At 41.6% G+C, this 15,597-nt stretch overlaps 1 protein-coding gene across 1 annotated transcript in view; it reads right to left on the reverse strand.

The window, feature by feature from the left end:
* LOC306882569 (uncharacterized protein) overlaps positions 1-15,597 on the reverse strand; it is a gene marked incomplete at its 5' end in the record, with an annotated part of 103,831 nt that overhangs the window by 51,680 nt on the left and 36,554 nt on the right. Inside the window, 15 exons of the mRNA XM_079437292.1 lie at positions 4,651-4,755; positions 5,057-5,242; positions 5,390-5,527; positions 5,709-5,891; positions 6,163-6,303; positions 6,872-7,027; positions 9,233-9,392; positions 9,847-10,106; positions 10,237-10,437; positions 10,611-10,755; positions 10,970-11,304; positions 11,464-13,525; positions 14,290-14,561; positions 14,753-14,908; positions 15,060-15,224. Of these exons, the coding sequence (XP_079293418.1) occupies positions 4,651-4,755; positions 5,057-5,242; positions 5,390-5,527; positions 5,709-5,891; positions 6,163-6,303; positions 6,872-7,027; positions 9,233-9,392; positions 9,847-10,106; positions 10,237-10,437; positions 10,611-10,755; positions 10,970-11,304; positions 11,464-13,525; positions 14,290-14,561; positions 14,753-14,908; positions 15,060-15,224 (4,665 nt within the window). The remainder of the gene's footprint in view (positions 1-4,650; positions 4,756-5,056; positions 5,243-5,389; positions 5,528-5,708; positions 5,892-6,162; positions 6,304-6,871; positions 7,028-9,232; positions 9,393-9,846; positions 10,107-10,236; positions 10,438-10,610; positions 10,756-10,969; positions 11,305-11,463; positions 13,526-14,289; positions 14,562-14,752; positions 14,909-15,059; positions 15,225-15,597) is intronic.

Below are 15,597 nucleotides of genomic sequence, written 5' to 3' on the forward strand. Positions count from 1 at the left end.
ACGGAACCGTGTCTGCACTGCAGTCTCTTACCTATGTCGGAACGACGGCTCCGTCTTGCTGAGTTACATCCTAATTCAACCGTGAAACTCGTTCAGTTGGATGTAGCCCTTCTGCGCTCTCAAAAACACAAGGCGTCTGCTGCAGCCGGCGCTCTTCTCCTATCTAAGAAGAAGAAGGTCACATCGCGAAGTGACGAACATTCGCGTGTGGAAGAAGATTCACTTTCTAAGACGGTTTCTGTGCTTTCTTCAAAAATGGCGGAACTGAAATGCCTGCTTCATTCACTTCAACCTGTCACACGTGTCACTCCTGCGAAGACAACACAGGTGGATGAGAATGTTCAGAATCAAGGAGCTGGGCAGGAATCTCTTGATTCTCCTTGTTTTTCTGACTTGGATATGCTTTCTACGAGTGCTTCTGATTCCTTTTTTAATGATCATGGGGGAACTATGGGCGTTGCTGTGCAACCTTCACCTCGGGTTGTTTTCACTAGTCATCCAGCAGCAGAGGGGTCTAGTGAGGTGTCAGTTCAGTCATCTGGACAGGTCCAGTCTTCTTCTGACGATACTTTGGCCATGCTTCGCATAGCAAATGCTCGTCTAGGACTCGATGAATCACCTGCCCAATCTGCTCAAACCAATATTTTTTTTCAGACAGCCTACAGCTGTGACTTCTTTTGCTATGCCACCATGTAAAGATTTTATAATTGAATTTTCAAATGCTCTCACAGGTTCTGGTCCACCTAAACGGCGCTGAAAGATTGCTCGGAAGCTAGCATCTATGGCTGAAGCCGATTTTATTGGGATGGGTCGTGCTCCAGAAATAGAGCAGCCTGTTGCAGCCTTGGGGGTGTCTCCTGACGAGGCCCTATGTGTGATGTCCTAGTGCGCAATGTGGTTGCACAGATTCATTACTGAAAAAGGCGTGAGTCTGTTTCCTACATAACTCGTACAGAAAACACAATCTCTCAATTACTTCTTGCTGCCACCAGTACTCTGATTTGCTGAACCAGCAAATGTTTATCCCTCGATTTCACAGTTCCTGCAAACGGCTCTTTTGGCTATGGGCCATGTAACCCTGGCAGCCCGCCGCCAAGTGTGGCTTGCCCAAGCACGACTACCTGAGGACTGTAAGAAAAACTTGAGAGATCTTCCTTTTGTTCCTGGGCATCTTTTTGTACCTATTATTCCAGAACTGTTGAAAAACAGGGTAAAGCTGTCTGAGGCCACTCACCAACTGACGCAGGTGCAGTGCAACTCTACATTTAAGATGCCAGCAGTTCAGAATCGTCATTGCTATGCCGCAATGGACCACCCTTTCCGCCAACACGCTACACCTCAGTCACAGCCCCATCAAAAGCCTTGTGTTACTGAAGATACAAGAGTTTCTCGGCCACCTCAACGACAGCTGCCTGGAGGCCCCCTTCAGCGTCCCCCCACAATCACTAAAAGTCGCACACACAAAGCCTGAGACATTCAGGCCGGCGGGCGATCGTTTTTCGATAGAAGAGTTAGAGTACTGGAAAACCAACACAGTGGACCCCTGGGGATATTTTCTACAGTTTCAACGCCGGCCTCCCAGATTTTCAAGAATTGTTCCAATGGTTGTCAGAGACGCAGTTCGATCAATGGCTCTCTCTCTGGAAATTAATTCACTGTTAGAGAAGGGAGCCATAGAAAAAGTTAATCCCCTCGTTCAGGGAGACGGGTTCTATTCAACATATTTTCTTGTTGGTTTCCGCCCAATTCTCAATTTGAGGCATCTGAATTTGTTCCTGAAGGTCCTTCCTTTTTGAATGCTGCGCACAGCCGACGTTCTTCGGTCTGTGGCAGCAGATGATTGGTTTTTGAGTGTCGACCTAAAAGATGCATATTTTCACGTCCCAATTGCTGTTCATCACAGAATGTTTCTGCGTTTCAGTTTCCAGAATCAAGCCTATCAGTTCAAAGTTCTACCTTTCAGCCTTCCCTTGCTCCCCGAGTCTTCACAAGGTGTGTGAGCACAGCTCTGTCTCCTCTTTGGATGTGAGGCATGCGTATTCTGCCCCCACAAAACAGCAGGCCGAGCAAAACTCCAAACTGCTTTTGAGACACGTGCAGAAGTTGGGTTTTTCTGTGAACAAGAAAAAGAGCTGTCTGATTCCAGCACAGACCACAACGTTAATAGGAATGACTCTAAATTCCCCCCTAATGTCTGCCTCCCTGTCTCAGGAATGCGTGACAAACATTCTGCAACTCTTGACTCTCTTTTGGCTGGGTATGTCTTTGCATTACTGGACGGTCCTACGACTAATATGGAAGTTAACGGCTGCTACAGTGGTGATTCCCCTTGGTTTACTCCACCTCAGACCACTCCAGCTATGGAACAACAGTCTACGACTCAATCCCACCCGACATCTCTATCGACTGATTGTAATTTCTCTCAGTTCCATACGTGCGTTGAGGCGGTGGAGACAGGTAGAGTTTCTGCAGGAGTATCCCTGGGTTTTGTCCCCTCTCGACGGGAGTTAGTCACAACTGATGCTTCCCTCACAGGTTGGGGGGCAACTTGGAATCAGAGGGGTATTTGTGGGTGATGGACACCTACTCAGGCCAAAGAACATCTCAACCTGGTGGAACTACGTGCAGTGTTCATGGCTCTAAAGTATTTCTTGCCAGCCCTGGGAGGCCGTCATGTTCTTGTTCGGTCCGACAATACCACAACAGTGTTCCATGTGAACCACCAGGGGGGCACAAAATCCCGCAGGTCTCTACAGCTTACTCACAAGATCCTGACATGGTGTCAGCCACGACTCGCTTCACTGAGGGGAATTAATATTTCGGGAGCATGCAACCAGACAGCAGATGCACTTTCCAGGGATCGATTACATCCAGGGGAATGGAGGCTTCATCCAGAGGTAGTGCAGGAGATCTGGTTATGGTTTGGAAGGGCAGAGGTGGATCTTTTTGCTTCAGAGTAGACCACTCACTGTCACTTATGGTTCGCAAAGACAGAAGTGTCCAGTCCCCAGTCTCACGAATGGTTAAGGGAGACTCTCAACAGGATCTCACAGAGTGCTACTTGTGGCACCACGATGGCCAACCAGACCATGGTTTCCTTTGTTACTGAGACTTCTGACAGGCAATCTGTGGCAGCTCCCTCCTCTCCCAGCTGGAGGCCAGCATCTGGCACCCAGACCCAGCTTGTCTGCAGCTTTGGGTGTGGCCGTTGGGAAAAAATCCTTCTCTGGAGCATTGCGACCCTGCAGTTATTCACACTATCTCCAACGCTAGGGCTTCTTCCACACGGCAGATTTATGCTTCATGTTGGAAGCTTTTCTCTGCTTGGTGTGAGGAGCATGCGCTTAATCACGCAACATGTGTCATTCCGAGTGTCTTGAGATTTCTTCAACGTTTACTGGAAGAGGGCAAAGCAGCTTCCACGTTGAAAGTGTATGTTGCTGCGATTTCAGCATATCATATTCCGATCGAGGGATCTTCTCTTGGATCTCACAATCTTGTCTGCAGCTTTCTGATGGGTGCACGCCGTCTAAAGCCTGCTTGGAATCCTAATTTTCCGGTGTGGGATCTACCACTCGTGCTTTCGTTTCTTTGCTCATCCCAATTTGAGCCCTTGCAAAGCAATGACATCAAATGGATATCCTCGACGACTGCTTTTTTGTTGGCTGTTGCTTCTGCGAAACGAGTTGGTGAGTTGCATGCTCTATCTGTTAGTGAGTTATGCTTGTGTAGGTTGCCAGATAACTCCGGGGTGGTCCTACGACCCAATCCATCTTTTTTTCCGAAAGTTCTCCTCCCTCAGTTCATAAATCAGTACACTGAACTGGCCTCTTTTCAGACTTATTCAGGGTCTGATTTGAGCAATCACCTTTTGTGTCCCGTTTGTGCGTTGAAGTGTTATGTAGGCACTACTGCTCAATTTAGACGTTCAGACCAGTTGTTTGTCTGCTATGGTGGTGTGAAGAAAGGTGCTCCAGTGTTGAAACAGAGATTGTCGAACTGGATAGTTGAGACTATTATACTGGCTTACAAGGCAGCGGGGAGACCATTGCCCTCGGGTCTAATTTGTCATTCCACTAGAGCCATCTCATCGTCTTGGGCTGCTTTTAGAAGAGTCTCCTTGGCGGACATATGCACTGCCGCTACCTGGGGTTCTCCGTGCACATTTGCCAGGTTTTATAAGGACAACGTTGCTGCTCATCATGCCGTGTGTTCTGCGGTTCTTCGGGAGCAGCCTTAATTTTTTCATCTGGTAGGTATACCAGATAGCATTCCTCATGACTATGTTGGTATGTGTCATCCAATGTGTCATCCGCCTCTGGTGGTCAGTAGGAATGAAACAGAACGCTAGTTACGCATGTAACTGTGGTTCTGTGAATTCCTGTGAAAAAGTTCATCGTCATTCGGAATGCGCGAGTGTGGAGTGCTGAGTTACTGTGGCTTATAACACCCCAGAGCTCAGCATACGTCACTATGTGACTTTGTTGGTATATTCTCTTGACCTCTTGATCTGGCTGGCGCTGCGATAATCCAAAGTATACATACTACCTCTGGCGGTCATCCAGAATTCACAGGACCAGTTACATGCGTAACTAGCGTTGCACCCATACCTGGTCAAATGTTTAAATACAAAGCAAAATTTTCTTTTACCTTAAGACTGTCCTCACTGATGTCTTCTTTGGTGGTCAGAGTAGATTTGATTTTGGCCACATCTTTCTCCATGACTTTCACCTCTGACTCAATGGCATCCACTTCCTTAAAAACACACACCATGCAAACACATAAATGAATAGATGAGATTCACAAATTCATGAAATTCACTTTTAAAGATAACACAGCTCTGCATTTTTATACACTAAACTACAGTTTAGCTAACATCCCTCAGGGATTATTAGATAAAATAAAACACACACAAACACACACACAAACACACACACACACACACACACATATATATATATATATCTAATAAAAGTAATTATTATAAGCTTTATATAAAAACAACACAAGTCTATAATATATAGTCATTTATCTTATTAGACGCTGGTATGCTCACTGCTGCTGCATGCTCCAGCTGAGAGAGGGGTCCCAGCAGATTGTGCTGCATGTCTGCCACACGTCGATCAGCATTTGAGAGGTGCTCCTCTAATGGACTGACATCAAACACACTTCTCATCTCTGTCAGCACACTGCTGAAACCCTGCAGAGACCGTCTCATCTGAGCAGAATCATCCAGAACCATCTAAAACACGAAAACGATAAAGCCTTTTAGACTAATACATAAAAGATCTGGACCAGTAACCGAATACTAAGTTCAAACCCCACAGTGAGATGATGCAGGTTTCTTCAGCTGTCAGGTAATTGATAATGAGGTTTCTGAGAATAATACCTGCAGTGCATTCACATGACTGTCCAGGCATCTGGCTGTGGTGTATGTGCATGGTGTCGTAAGCCAAGACTGAGCCTCTGAGATCCAGCTCTGTGACCCCTTCACCATCTCCTTATGCTCCTGCAGCCAGTCACGGACCTACACAGAGACAGTTTAGATAACACACTTTAGATAACACACAATTGAAGTCATAAATTAGTTATTATACTAAACTCCTTTCATGCGACTCTATCATGCTTAACTTCTTTGCTTTGTTTTAACTATTCCTTTAATTTTTATCCAAGTACAGCAAAGCATCATGGGAATCTGAGCAGGTGACCTTGCTGAGGAAGGCAGTCCTCTGTTCGGCCTGTTTGGTGAGGCGTGTATGGGTCTGCTGAGTGTTGGCAAGGTTGTCTAATAACAGACGGGTCTCATCTGGATGCATTTCACTCACATCCTGTAGCTCCACCTCGACCGCTGTCAGACGAGTATGTAAACCATCCAACTCATCCCACACTCGCTGCAAAGCAACAATAAACAGATAAATCTTCCGTTGCTTTTTAAATTTGTGTATAGGCTAATTTACAACATTTAAAACACTGTTTCACAGAACTCGCAGCTACAGGCTATAAACTAAGGCAGGGTTATTTTGAGCTTTCCCTGAAACGACTTGTAGCATTATGTCTGCTACATTGTAATCTGTTAATATGGGCACCAATAGTAAGATACTGTACATTTACAATACAAAATGCATGAAACAAGTCTTACACTGAGCTAAACTTATGTCTGACCTTCTGTGTGCTCTCAGCTTCAGTGAAGTTCAGGCTCTTCTGCTCTAACCAGCTCTGAACTGATCCCAGACCTGCTTTAATCTCTGAGATTTTAGCACCCAGCCTGTGAAGTGGGCCACTTTTCTCCACAGCTGTCTTCACCTGTGAATGAGCGAGCGATATGGATAAAAACAGACAAATCAAATGTCAATTAACATAAACCGAATTACTGATGTTACTTTTAAAAAGCACTAAACACATGGACACATTGAGTGTCTATGAGACAAAACTCTAGTAACAAGAATTGCAAGAGGTCCAGACCTTAATTAACGAACCCACAGGGCCTACCTAACTTCTCTCACATGTGTTTGTTAAGAGTGTATATTTGGATGATGCAACACCTCTTACACCTGTGAAAGAGTGTGTATGTGAGTTGAGTATGTGTCTCTGATGTAGGCATCTACCTGTTCTAGAGTGAGATGTTCTCCTCTCTTAATTCACTAAAGATGAGATACAACAGCAGTGCGTGTGATGTTTAAAAGGTGCGTGAAGCACATTTAGTTTTATTTGAATTCAATAACGAACAAGAGTATTTTACATTCTGGTGCTCTTGTCCATATTAAAATAAGAAAAAACTTTTAGATAAATGTTGCTCGTAACTAATAGGAGTAATGTATGTTTCGATGAATGTAAAATCTGGGTGCTGAAACAAAATAAGTTGGGAACAAACCTGTTCCTCCACTTCCTGTAATGACTGTGAGACTTCCTGTAATAGTCCCTCTATCTCCTCTGGAATTGATGTATTTTTGTCAGAGTAGATCATCTTCAAGCTTTCTGAAATACGTTGCAGAACAGCGTTCTGGGTACACAGCTGTGAGTGAACCTCCTGTTTAGCAAAAAGCAACATTACTCATCAAGTACATTAGAAGTGAGTACATCCATGGACTGCACAAATAACCATTTTCCATTTTATCCATTTAATTTCAAAAATACTTCTTGGTACAAGAGTGTTTTTTTTTTAAATATACAGGGCAGTGAGTATAGAAAAAGAGACATCATCTGACATTTGAAGTTGTTCTGGTGGTCAAAATATAATCATATTCATTACAGAGAGATGTAAGGTACTTTATGTTGTCCCTGCCAAATAGGAAAGAAAAACACATTTCAAACAAGTGCCAAGTTCTTAGAAATGTTTTTCTGATTACCTGAACTAACCTTGTCAAATCCTAAAATGTTCAATTTTCAGAAATTTATGAGATTTATTGACCTTTTACTCATCTTTGTAACAACAAAATATTTATTTAAAGTACTAACAATATTTTCATATTAAACATTATGAAAACATTGCTAGTACTTTAAATGAAATGTTATTGTTGAATTCTTTTTAGGGTATAATAATACAAAAAATAGCACAAAAGATAAAAAAGACAGTTTCAAATGATTGGAAAACATAATTATATTAGATATTTTACCAAGTAAATTTTTACTTTAGTTAAAATAGGTTACAGGTTATTTTACTGTAGAAGAATTTCTATTTTGAGATTCTACTGGATACAAAATATCAAAAAAGGTATAATAAAGAAAACACTTACATTTATTGGAACACCAGAAAGCACATGGAAACGATGCACAATGTGATATTCGTACATTTATGTGATATTCAGTGCAAATCAGTTTTTCATATAGCACTAGTCTTGCTGGTTGACCCAGTCACTGATGATGCTCTTAATCTCTCAAGCTTTAAGATAACAGAACCAGAACAATCCCCTCAAAATTCTCTCTATATCTCTCAACCCTTTTCACCTCTCCATTGAGATAAAGCTTCTAACCCCTTTTTATATTATAATGAGTCATTTAAGATGGGAAGAAAAGCTGCATAAACAAGATCCCAAAATTACCGAAAACCCACAGGGATGTATTAGAGAGAGATAGATTATCCGTTCAGATCACTCTATTTGGCAGCTGTTTCAAGTTTTATTAAGAGTCATGACATGTGCTGTTCTTCATAATATTTTATGCCCATTCCTACCCATTCTGCTTTACTGCTTTAGCATTTTGGCAGTATAATATAGGACACATTCAAGAAAAGTAAGAATTGTATGAAAAGAGAATAACTGTTTAAAAGTCTTTGAATCTTTAAGAGTGTGTGTGTTTGAACTGATTGGATTGAACAACCTATTCAGCACTATAAACAACAGGATATTTTGTTGATTGCTTGGTTTTCATTTCTACAAATTGTGTCACTTGGAAAAGCCTGGTCACCAATACTGAACCAATCAAACCTAGACTAAACAGCACTGTATGCCAATACCCACAGTTTCTCGCCTGCTCAGAAACAATCACTGCAGGGTTCATTAATCTGACAGTGTCTATTTGGGTTAATTAATTTTTAAAATGTCTTAATTTGTGAAATATCATTTCAGTATCCATCTGTACTTTTGAATGTGCATTTTTTTTCCCATTATGTTATGAGATCTGTAAAGTCATAGGCACACTGAATCTGGCAGTCTACTCTTTCAAAATCCCATCTATACTACAAAAACAATACCCAAACATTTATCTGGCACAAAAATAATTACAATTTCAGTTAGTAGATCTAAAAGCAAGCAACTAATCAAACTAGGAAACCCTAATTTATTCAATTTAGTGGAAAACAAACCACAGAATTGAATTAAATGTTTCACAAATGAACAAAACACAGGAACATTTGCTGCTACAAAAACCTACACTGAATTGAAAGCAGATGATTTGTAATGCCTAATGAAAAATGTAGTCAATTTAGTTGTGTTAACAAGTTACTCCCCAACATGAAAAGGTGGAGTATTATTCATACAGAGCGAGGGCAGAGAAAATGAAGTTTGCTGGCCGTGCAATCAGGGACAAACAGAACATTGTGTCAATGGCAAATTCCTCTTCCCTTCATCTGCATCTCATCAGCTTTAGTAATTATCATGCTGGTGCAATAGATTTACTTACTATAACAAGTGCCTGTGCAAAGTTATAATCCAATTTTTTAACTCAAGTCAAAAAAACATCTAAAGTGGATTAAAGACCAGCTTAACAAATTCACGTCACAAGACAAGTAACAAACCTGTAGTTGCTTCTTGCTGGGCTCGTGCTCCAGAACAGCGAGGAGAGAGACGGCAGATTCCAGCCATTCTCGGACTCCCTCCAGCTGCTCCAGCACTCGTTCCCTCTCCTCCACCTCTGTTCTTACTGCCCTCAACCCCTGAGAGCTCTGCTCCTTTAGACTGCAGGACATACAAGTTAAAAGACATGTTAAACTCTCAGTCCAACTCCATACTCCGAAATGGATGCTAAAAAGAAGGCAAAAAACTGATTAATGTCCCAGAATCCATACATCAGTATGTTCTCTTTCAGCATAAAATAAACTTTCATAAATGTACATTTTATCCAGATATTTAGCTGAGCCTGTGTGCAGTTTAATGGTCTGAAGTATGTGTTCATTTGGCCTCTCTAGAATGGGACGTTGGCATCTAATGTTGACCTACTTTAGTTTGTAAGCCAACTGGTTTGGAATTAACGTGTGGACCACTGGGACCTTGGAGTCCACAATAGGAAATATTAGGCAAAAGACATTCACATTTCAAGAAAACCATGGTTTAAGATAATTAAAAATGGAAGAAGGAACGAAAACTGAAAAAAAGGCAATTAGTAATAGGCTAAGTACTGTAGATGCCTGACCTATGGTAATGCTCTTGCAATGCTTGAAGCTCTTGGCACAGCTCAATGGGTGGGGCCTGTTCCAGGTGGGGGGGGATGCCAAGCAACCTTGCAGCTCTTAATTCCAAAGCGGAGAGAGCTCTGTGTTCACAGTCCAGTCTGTCCTGGTACTGGGACCAGAAGACAAGTAGTTCCTGTAGCTCATCACCAGTCAGATTCTCTCTGCTGCTATCTGGAAGCTCCGCATCCACCTGCTCCAACACAGCGGTTGCCTGCTCCACCTGCAGAATGACAGCAAAGGAAAGCTAGCTCAGTTCTACTTATCTGCACAACAGTCTGTAAGCATGCCAGAACAAGAGTTTAATTATTTCACATGCATGTTGGTGCATCGGTTTTGGTCATGGCACTTACACTTCTTGTGACACTGCTCCACTCTGCTTCCATTTGTTCTGAGCGTGTCTGCAGATCATTGGCACAGCGCTGCAGTCTTGCCACCTGACCCCAGATATCGCTCACGGCATCCTCCCTGTTGGCTCTGCACCCATACAGGTAACACCACTCTCTAAGATTCTCCAGTCTTCCAGGAAGCATGGCAACCTCTTCCACTAGAGCCTAAAAAGATTAAAAATATGTTTAAATATACTAGCCTGAAATCCATATGTATCTCATTGCATCAGCTGGCAAAACACAGATAAATGAAACAGATCTTTAGATTAAAAGGGTAAGTAATGGTAGTCCAACAAATGCTAGTCTTTCTACAGGAAAGGCTTTTATTTTGACTTTACCTTGAGTTTCTGTTGCTGGTCTTTAAAGTCTTTGTGTGAAGTAATTTTTTTGGAAGCACATTGTGATAGCAATGTTTCTAAGTTTCTCACTTGCTGACAAAGCTCCTCGTAGCACTTACGAGAATGTTTCTGGCACTCAACACACCTTGTTATGGACAAGAAATTAGTTAATTTTGACATGGGTATTTGTAATTTGATGACAAGATATGATAACGTTTCATAAAGATTTGAGATTTGACATGCATACTGAGTGTATTGTGGTTAACAGTAATTATGTATCTTGATTAGTGATTATGACCATTTACTCTTAGGAAAAAGTTCTTATACAGTATAATAAGGTTTCATACTACAGTATGTACCTTTTCAAAGATTCTACATTAATTTGAACCTGGGCTTTAAGGGTCGATAGCCTGACCAGGAGCTCGCCTAGGACATCTGTGTGTAGAAATTCAGTCTTCTGTGGCTTGAAGCAGGGATGTTGTGGGGTTTGAGCTTGAAGCTGTGAAACATGTGACTGAAACTCTGTGTCTAGGGTCAATAAAGCATGTTGTGCATCTTGTAGTCTTTCTGAGCAGCTTCTAGCAGAGCAGATTGAGGGAAGGAGGGCCAATGTGACTCTTTGAAGGAATCGAATGGTATCAGTCACCGCTTTGGTGTAATTCCTCAACAGTTCTTTAGCTTTAGTCAGGCTCACCTGAAAAGACAGCAGAAATCTACCTTGACTTTATCTGTTTAAATGTATATTTTCATTAAAGATTCTGTATATGATGTTTCTAAACATTTGCACCAAACTATATTGCAAAGGAATAGATCAATGAAACTGTGTGTCAAAGATGAAACAGAGTAAACTCACCATTCGTTGATCACATTTTTCCAAAACCATATCCTTCAAGCAAGTAAGCTGTTTGGAGTCCTGTGGAGGGTGAGCTCCAGTCTTTTTTTCAAGAAACTCAAGCACTCGCATTCTAAATTCTACATTCTTTCTGAGTACAAGACACTTTCTTAGTTGTTTTTCGATCACTGCCTCTTTTGGTTCAGTACTACAAGGCTTTTCCAGCTCCTCATTGGTGTCTTTGAGGAATTGCTGAATTGCTCTTTTTTCTGATGGATAATGAATATGCATTAGCAGATCCCATTCCAATATCTGAAGATTATTGTTCACTGTCATTTCTGAGGTTTTGAGACTTTCCAGTATTTGTTTGAATCTTGTTCGTTCAGCAGAGAGCTGTGATGGATATAGATCTGCTATGATTTCCTGCAGTTCATCCATTGTTTCCTCACACAAGAGTTTTATTAAAGAGATCTGGATCAGAAGTGCCTGGCAGGCTCTGTAGCGTTCCTCTTTGTTGATGCTCTCATCTTTGGTCCTAGGGATCTGAGCCTCTATTTCTTCCTTGACATCTTCAATGCACCGACTGAGGCTCAAGTACCTTTCATGAGCTAGTGATTTGAGATCCAAATCAATCATTTTGTGGTACAGTTCAGTAATAACACATAACAGCTCTCTTCTCTTGTCCTCTGCACAGGGACTGACTTGCTCAACCTGAGATTTTCGCTCCACAAGCATCTGTTTGATGGGTTCAATGACAGAGAGGGTATCCTTGGTAACAGGAAACCTGTGTCTTTTTACATCAACTAACATTTGTCTCAAGCTGTTCTCGAGAGATGACACTTTCCTCTGAGAGGATTCTTGGCTCTGTATGACATCCACAATTTTTTGGCAACATATTTTCTCATAGATAACAATACCCTTGATGTCCTCTTGAAGTTTGGTGAGTTTCTTATAGAGCTTAGTACTCTCTGTGACACTTAGCTCGGATGCAATGTCTCTGCTTTTTATCTGAAGGGCTTCAGTGACAGCGAACTGCTTTTCTGCCTCTCCAAGAACGTCCTGAATCTGCCTCAACCTGCGATCCAGGTCTGCCACACACAAATTTTTATAATCTACTCTCTTCAAAGCTTCCCTCCGCATATGTCCAACCACCCAGGAATCAACATCTGCTATCTGCTCTGACATCTTCTCCCGGGTCTGAAGTCCTGACTCCATCTCGCGAACTGCCTCAGACAATTTTCCTGCTGTTGATTTGGACAAATTCTCTAGGACCTTCAAGCATGAGGTCACCATCGAAACATCAGCTTCATCTAGATCACAAATCAGCTCAGTGACTTCCTCAACCAAAGCTTTCAACTGGGTTTGCTTTGAGTTCATCTCAGACTGCAATTTCTTTAAATCTTTAATCTGTCGATGGACCTCTTCTGGAAGCAAAGACACCTTTTTCTGCCGTCCTTTGACATCACATTCTGTCCGTTTGGCCCAAGCCAGAGCATCTGTCATCACCTTTACAATTTTACTTAACATTGGGTTGCTGCTGCTAGGGGTCGAAACTGCTAATTGTTCACCTATTTGATCCAGCTGATCTTTTATATGCTGAAGATCCTGCTCTATACTGGATATATCTGCATTGAATTGGAATTCCTGGGCAAGTGCCTCAGAGGTCTGTTGAAGGTAGAGATACTGCTGATGGGTAGAAGTAAGATCAGCATTTAAATTCATAATTTCTTGAGCTCTCTTGCCATCCCATAAAACTGGTGAGGATTTCGATGCATCCAAGGTCTTTTGAATGTTCTCGAGATGGTCTTTTAAGGCACTGACCTCTTGAATAAGGCTGCTGCTTTCTTTAGCATAAGCATTAACCATGTAAAGAACAATCTCTGCATCCTTCTCCAGCACCCTCCACTGGCTTTGCAAATAGTTTTGCTGTATTTCCGCTGCTTGTCTCTCAGGCACACTGAGGTGGGGGGACAGTTTTGCATGAGTCTGAATTAACTCACCGAGAGCTGTCCTTTCCTGCTCCATGTTTCTCAAGAAAGAGCGCAGCCTTTCCTCCTCAGCAAAACTGCTCACAGCTGGAGAGCTAGAGATATGAAAGATACATTTAGTCATCCAGTGGGGACATAATTACTGATTATAATGACTTATACTGTCTTTTTACGCTTTGCGTTGCATCGTGCCGCGTAAATATTACTATGTCTGCATTTGTGATCGAAGAAACGACAAACAACAAGCACTACTCTACACTGCTCAAAACTCACGTTTGAATCGTCAGTGGCAAATTCTTTAAATAAGAAAATGTACATAAAGGCTGTGGGTCAGAAGTGCCAGACTGTCTTTGCAAAGTTGGAATTGCCCCACTTTGCATAGAAACAGCCTTTGTGCAAGCCAGCATTGTAGGCTACTCCTCCAGGTTCAGGAAATAGTCCTCTGTAAAATGCGCTGCACACACTCTAATATTTGGGTTGAACTTTTCTGGAAAAGTGTTGTAAATATAACTTAACCACTGATTTCTAGTTATGTCCTCTTTTGGAAGTCCAAAAAAAGTACTTTCGCTTTAACAATGAAAAACAGCGTCTCCACGACATGGCGCCGGCGGCAGCAACAATACAGTGACAATAATAGGTCCGCCCTCTTTCTTTGTGTATACATTTGGGCGGTGTTTTGCAAATCTTCACACCGTGACATAGACATGATTTCAAAACTTGAAATCGCATCATATGACCCCTTTAAGAATAACAAGGGCTCTGACAAAAACGGTTGACCCCTAGTTTAGTGCAACAATAAACTTGCTCAGTATTTAATGTGATACATACAGAAACAACTTGCTTAGTAGTAAATACGTACAATCTCAGTGCCGCACGCTCAATTTTGAGTCTCTCCAGAATAGCTTTGACTTTCTGGACCTGTCTGTTGAAATCTGCAACCATCTGTAGTTGAGCTTCTTTGGAGTGAACAGAGCTTGCTGCATCCCACAAAGTTGCACTCCACTGGGCACTCAGCTGTTGCATACCCTCAGGGTCATGAACTGTGCCATTAGTGCCTCTGCCAATGTCTCCATTAGCCTTGTCTTGCCTAGACAGCATAGATACCTGTCCCTGGGCACACCTTCTACATTCCTAAAATAACATAAAAATACAAGTACTAAATATGCTCACCTCCAAACATAAATCAGGATTCTAATACAAATGATTAATTGAAAAATCAGCAACTCAACTTATACATATTAAATAGGCAAGAGGACATAGAACAATCAGTAATACGTAAGGTGTAAGTTCATCACACTGATGTTTTTATTGGGTTGTCCTACCTCAGCCTCCTCTAGTTGTTTGGCCATGTCTTTGGAGTTCAGAGCAGCTGGGCAAGTTCGAAGGTCTAGTAAATGGAACACCAGCCTTTTTAACCGAGCTTCAAGATCAGTGCTGGAAGTATCAAGATGTTTCTTTGTACTTTCATGAGGTATGCCCTAAAAAATATAAGCTTTTTGAAAGAACAGTTGACATACTGCACATAAAATTTTTGTTTATGTTTATGTTAAACTTCATGTCTTGACACTGTTTAAATCACTTTCAGTATTTTGAATTTAATGTTATAGTGATTAACAATTTTAAAATTACCTCCATAAGTACACTTTTTGGTCCCTTTTCAGTAATTGTTTTGATCTCCATGAATATATCCTTCATTGTGGGTCCCTCTGGCTCCCTGTCTTCCTCTGCTTGACTCTCAGTGATTTCAGCTGTGAAACCAACTTGGGGAGAAACATCTACATCTTGATCTTGTGGCTGCAACACATAAAAAATAAGCAGAAAAAACTAAATTTTAATGGCTGAACTGAAGACTAGCAACTGCAACATCTCATATACAGGATAAAAGATTCTAGACAAATAACTGAGATATTAGAGCAGTTAATGAAGTAAATTCAAGCAAACTCAATTGTGGGTAAAAGCACAAATAAAAACTCAGAAAGCCATTCCCAACATTCACAGTGCCATAAGGAAGAGGTGATGGAACAGAAAAAAATGCCCTCTCTGTGAACATGACAATATTAAAAGAATGAAAGAGTATTTATTCACTGATAGAGAGCAGTAATAACTGTATGCATGAGCTGAATATGATGGGATTTTCTCAGTGGTAAGGCAGCCAGAGCCACACCAA

Source organism: Barbus barbus (assembly GCF_936440315.1).
Source record: "Barbus barbus genome assembly, chromosome: 16".
NCBI lineage: Eukaryota > Metazoa > Chordata > Actinopteri > Cypriniformes > Cyprinidae > Barbus > Barbus barbus.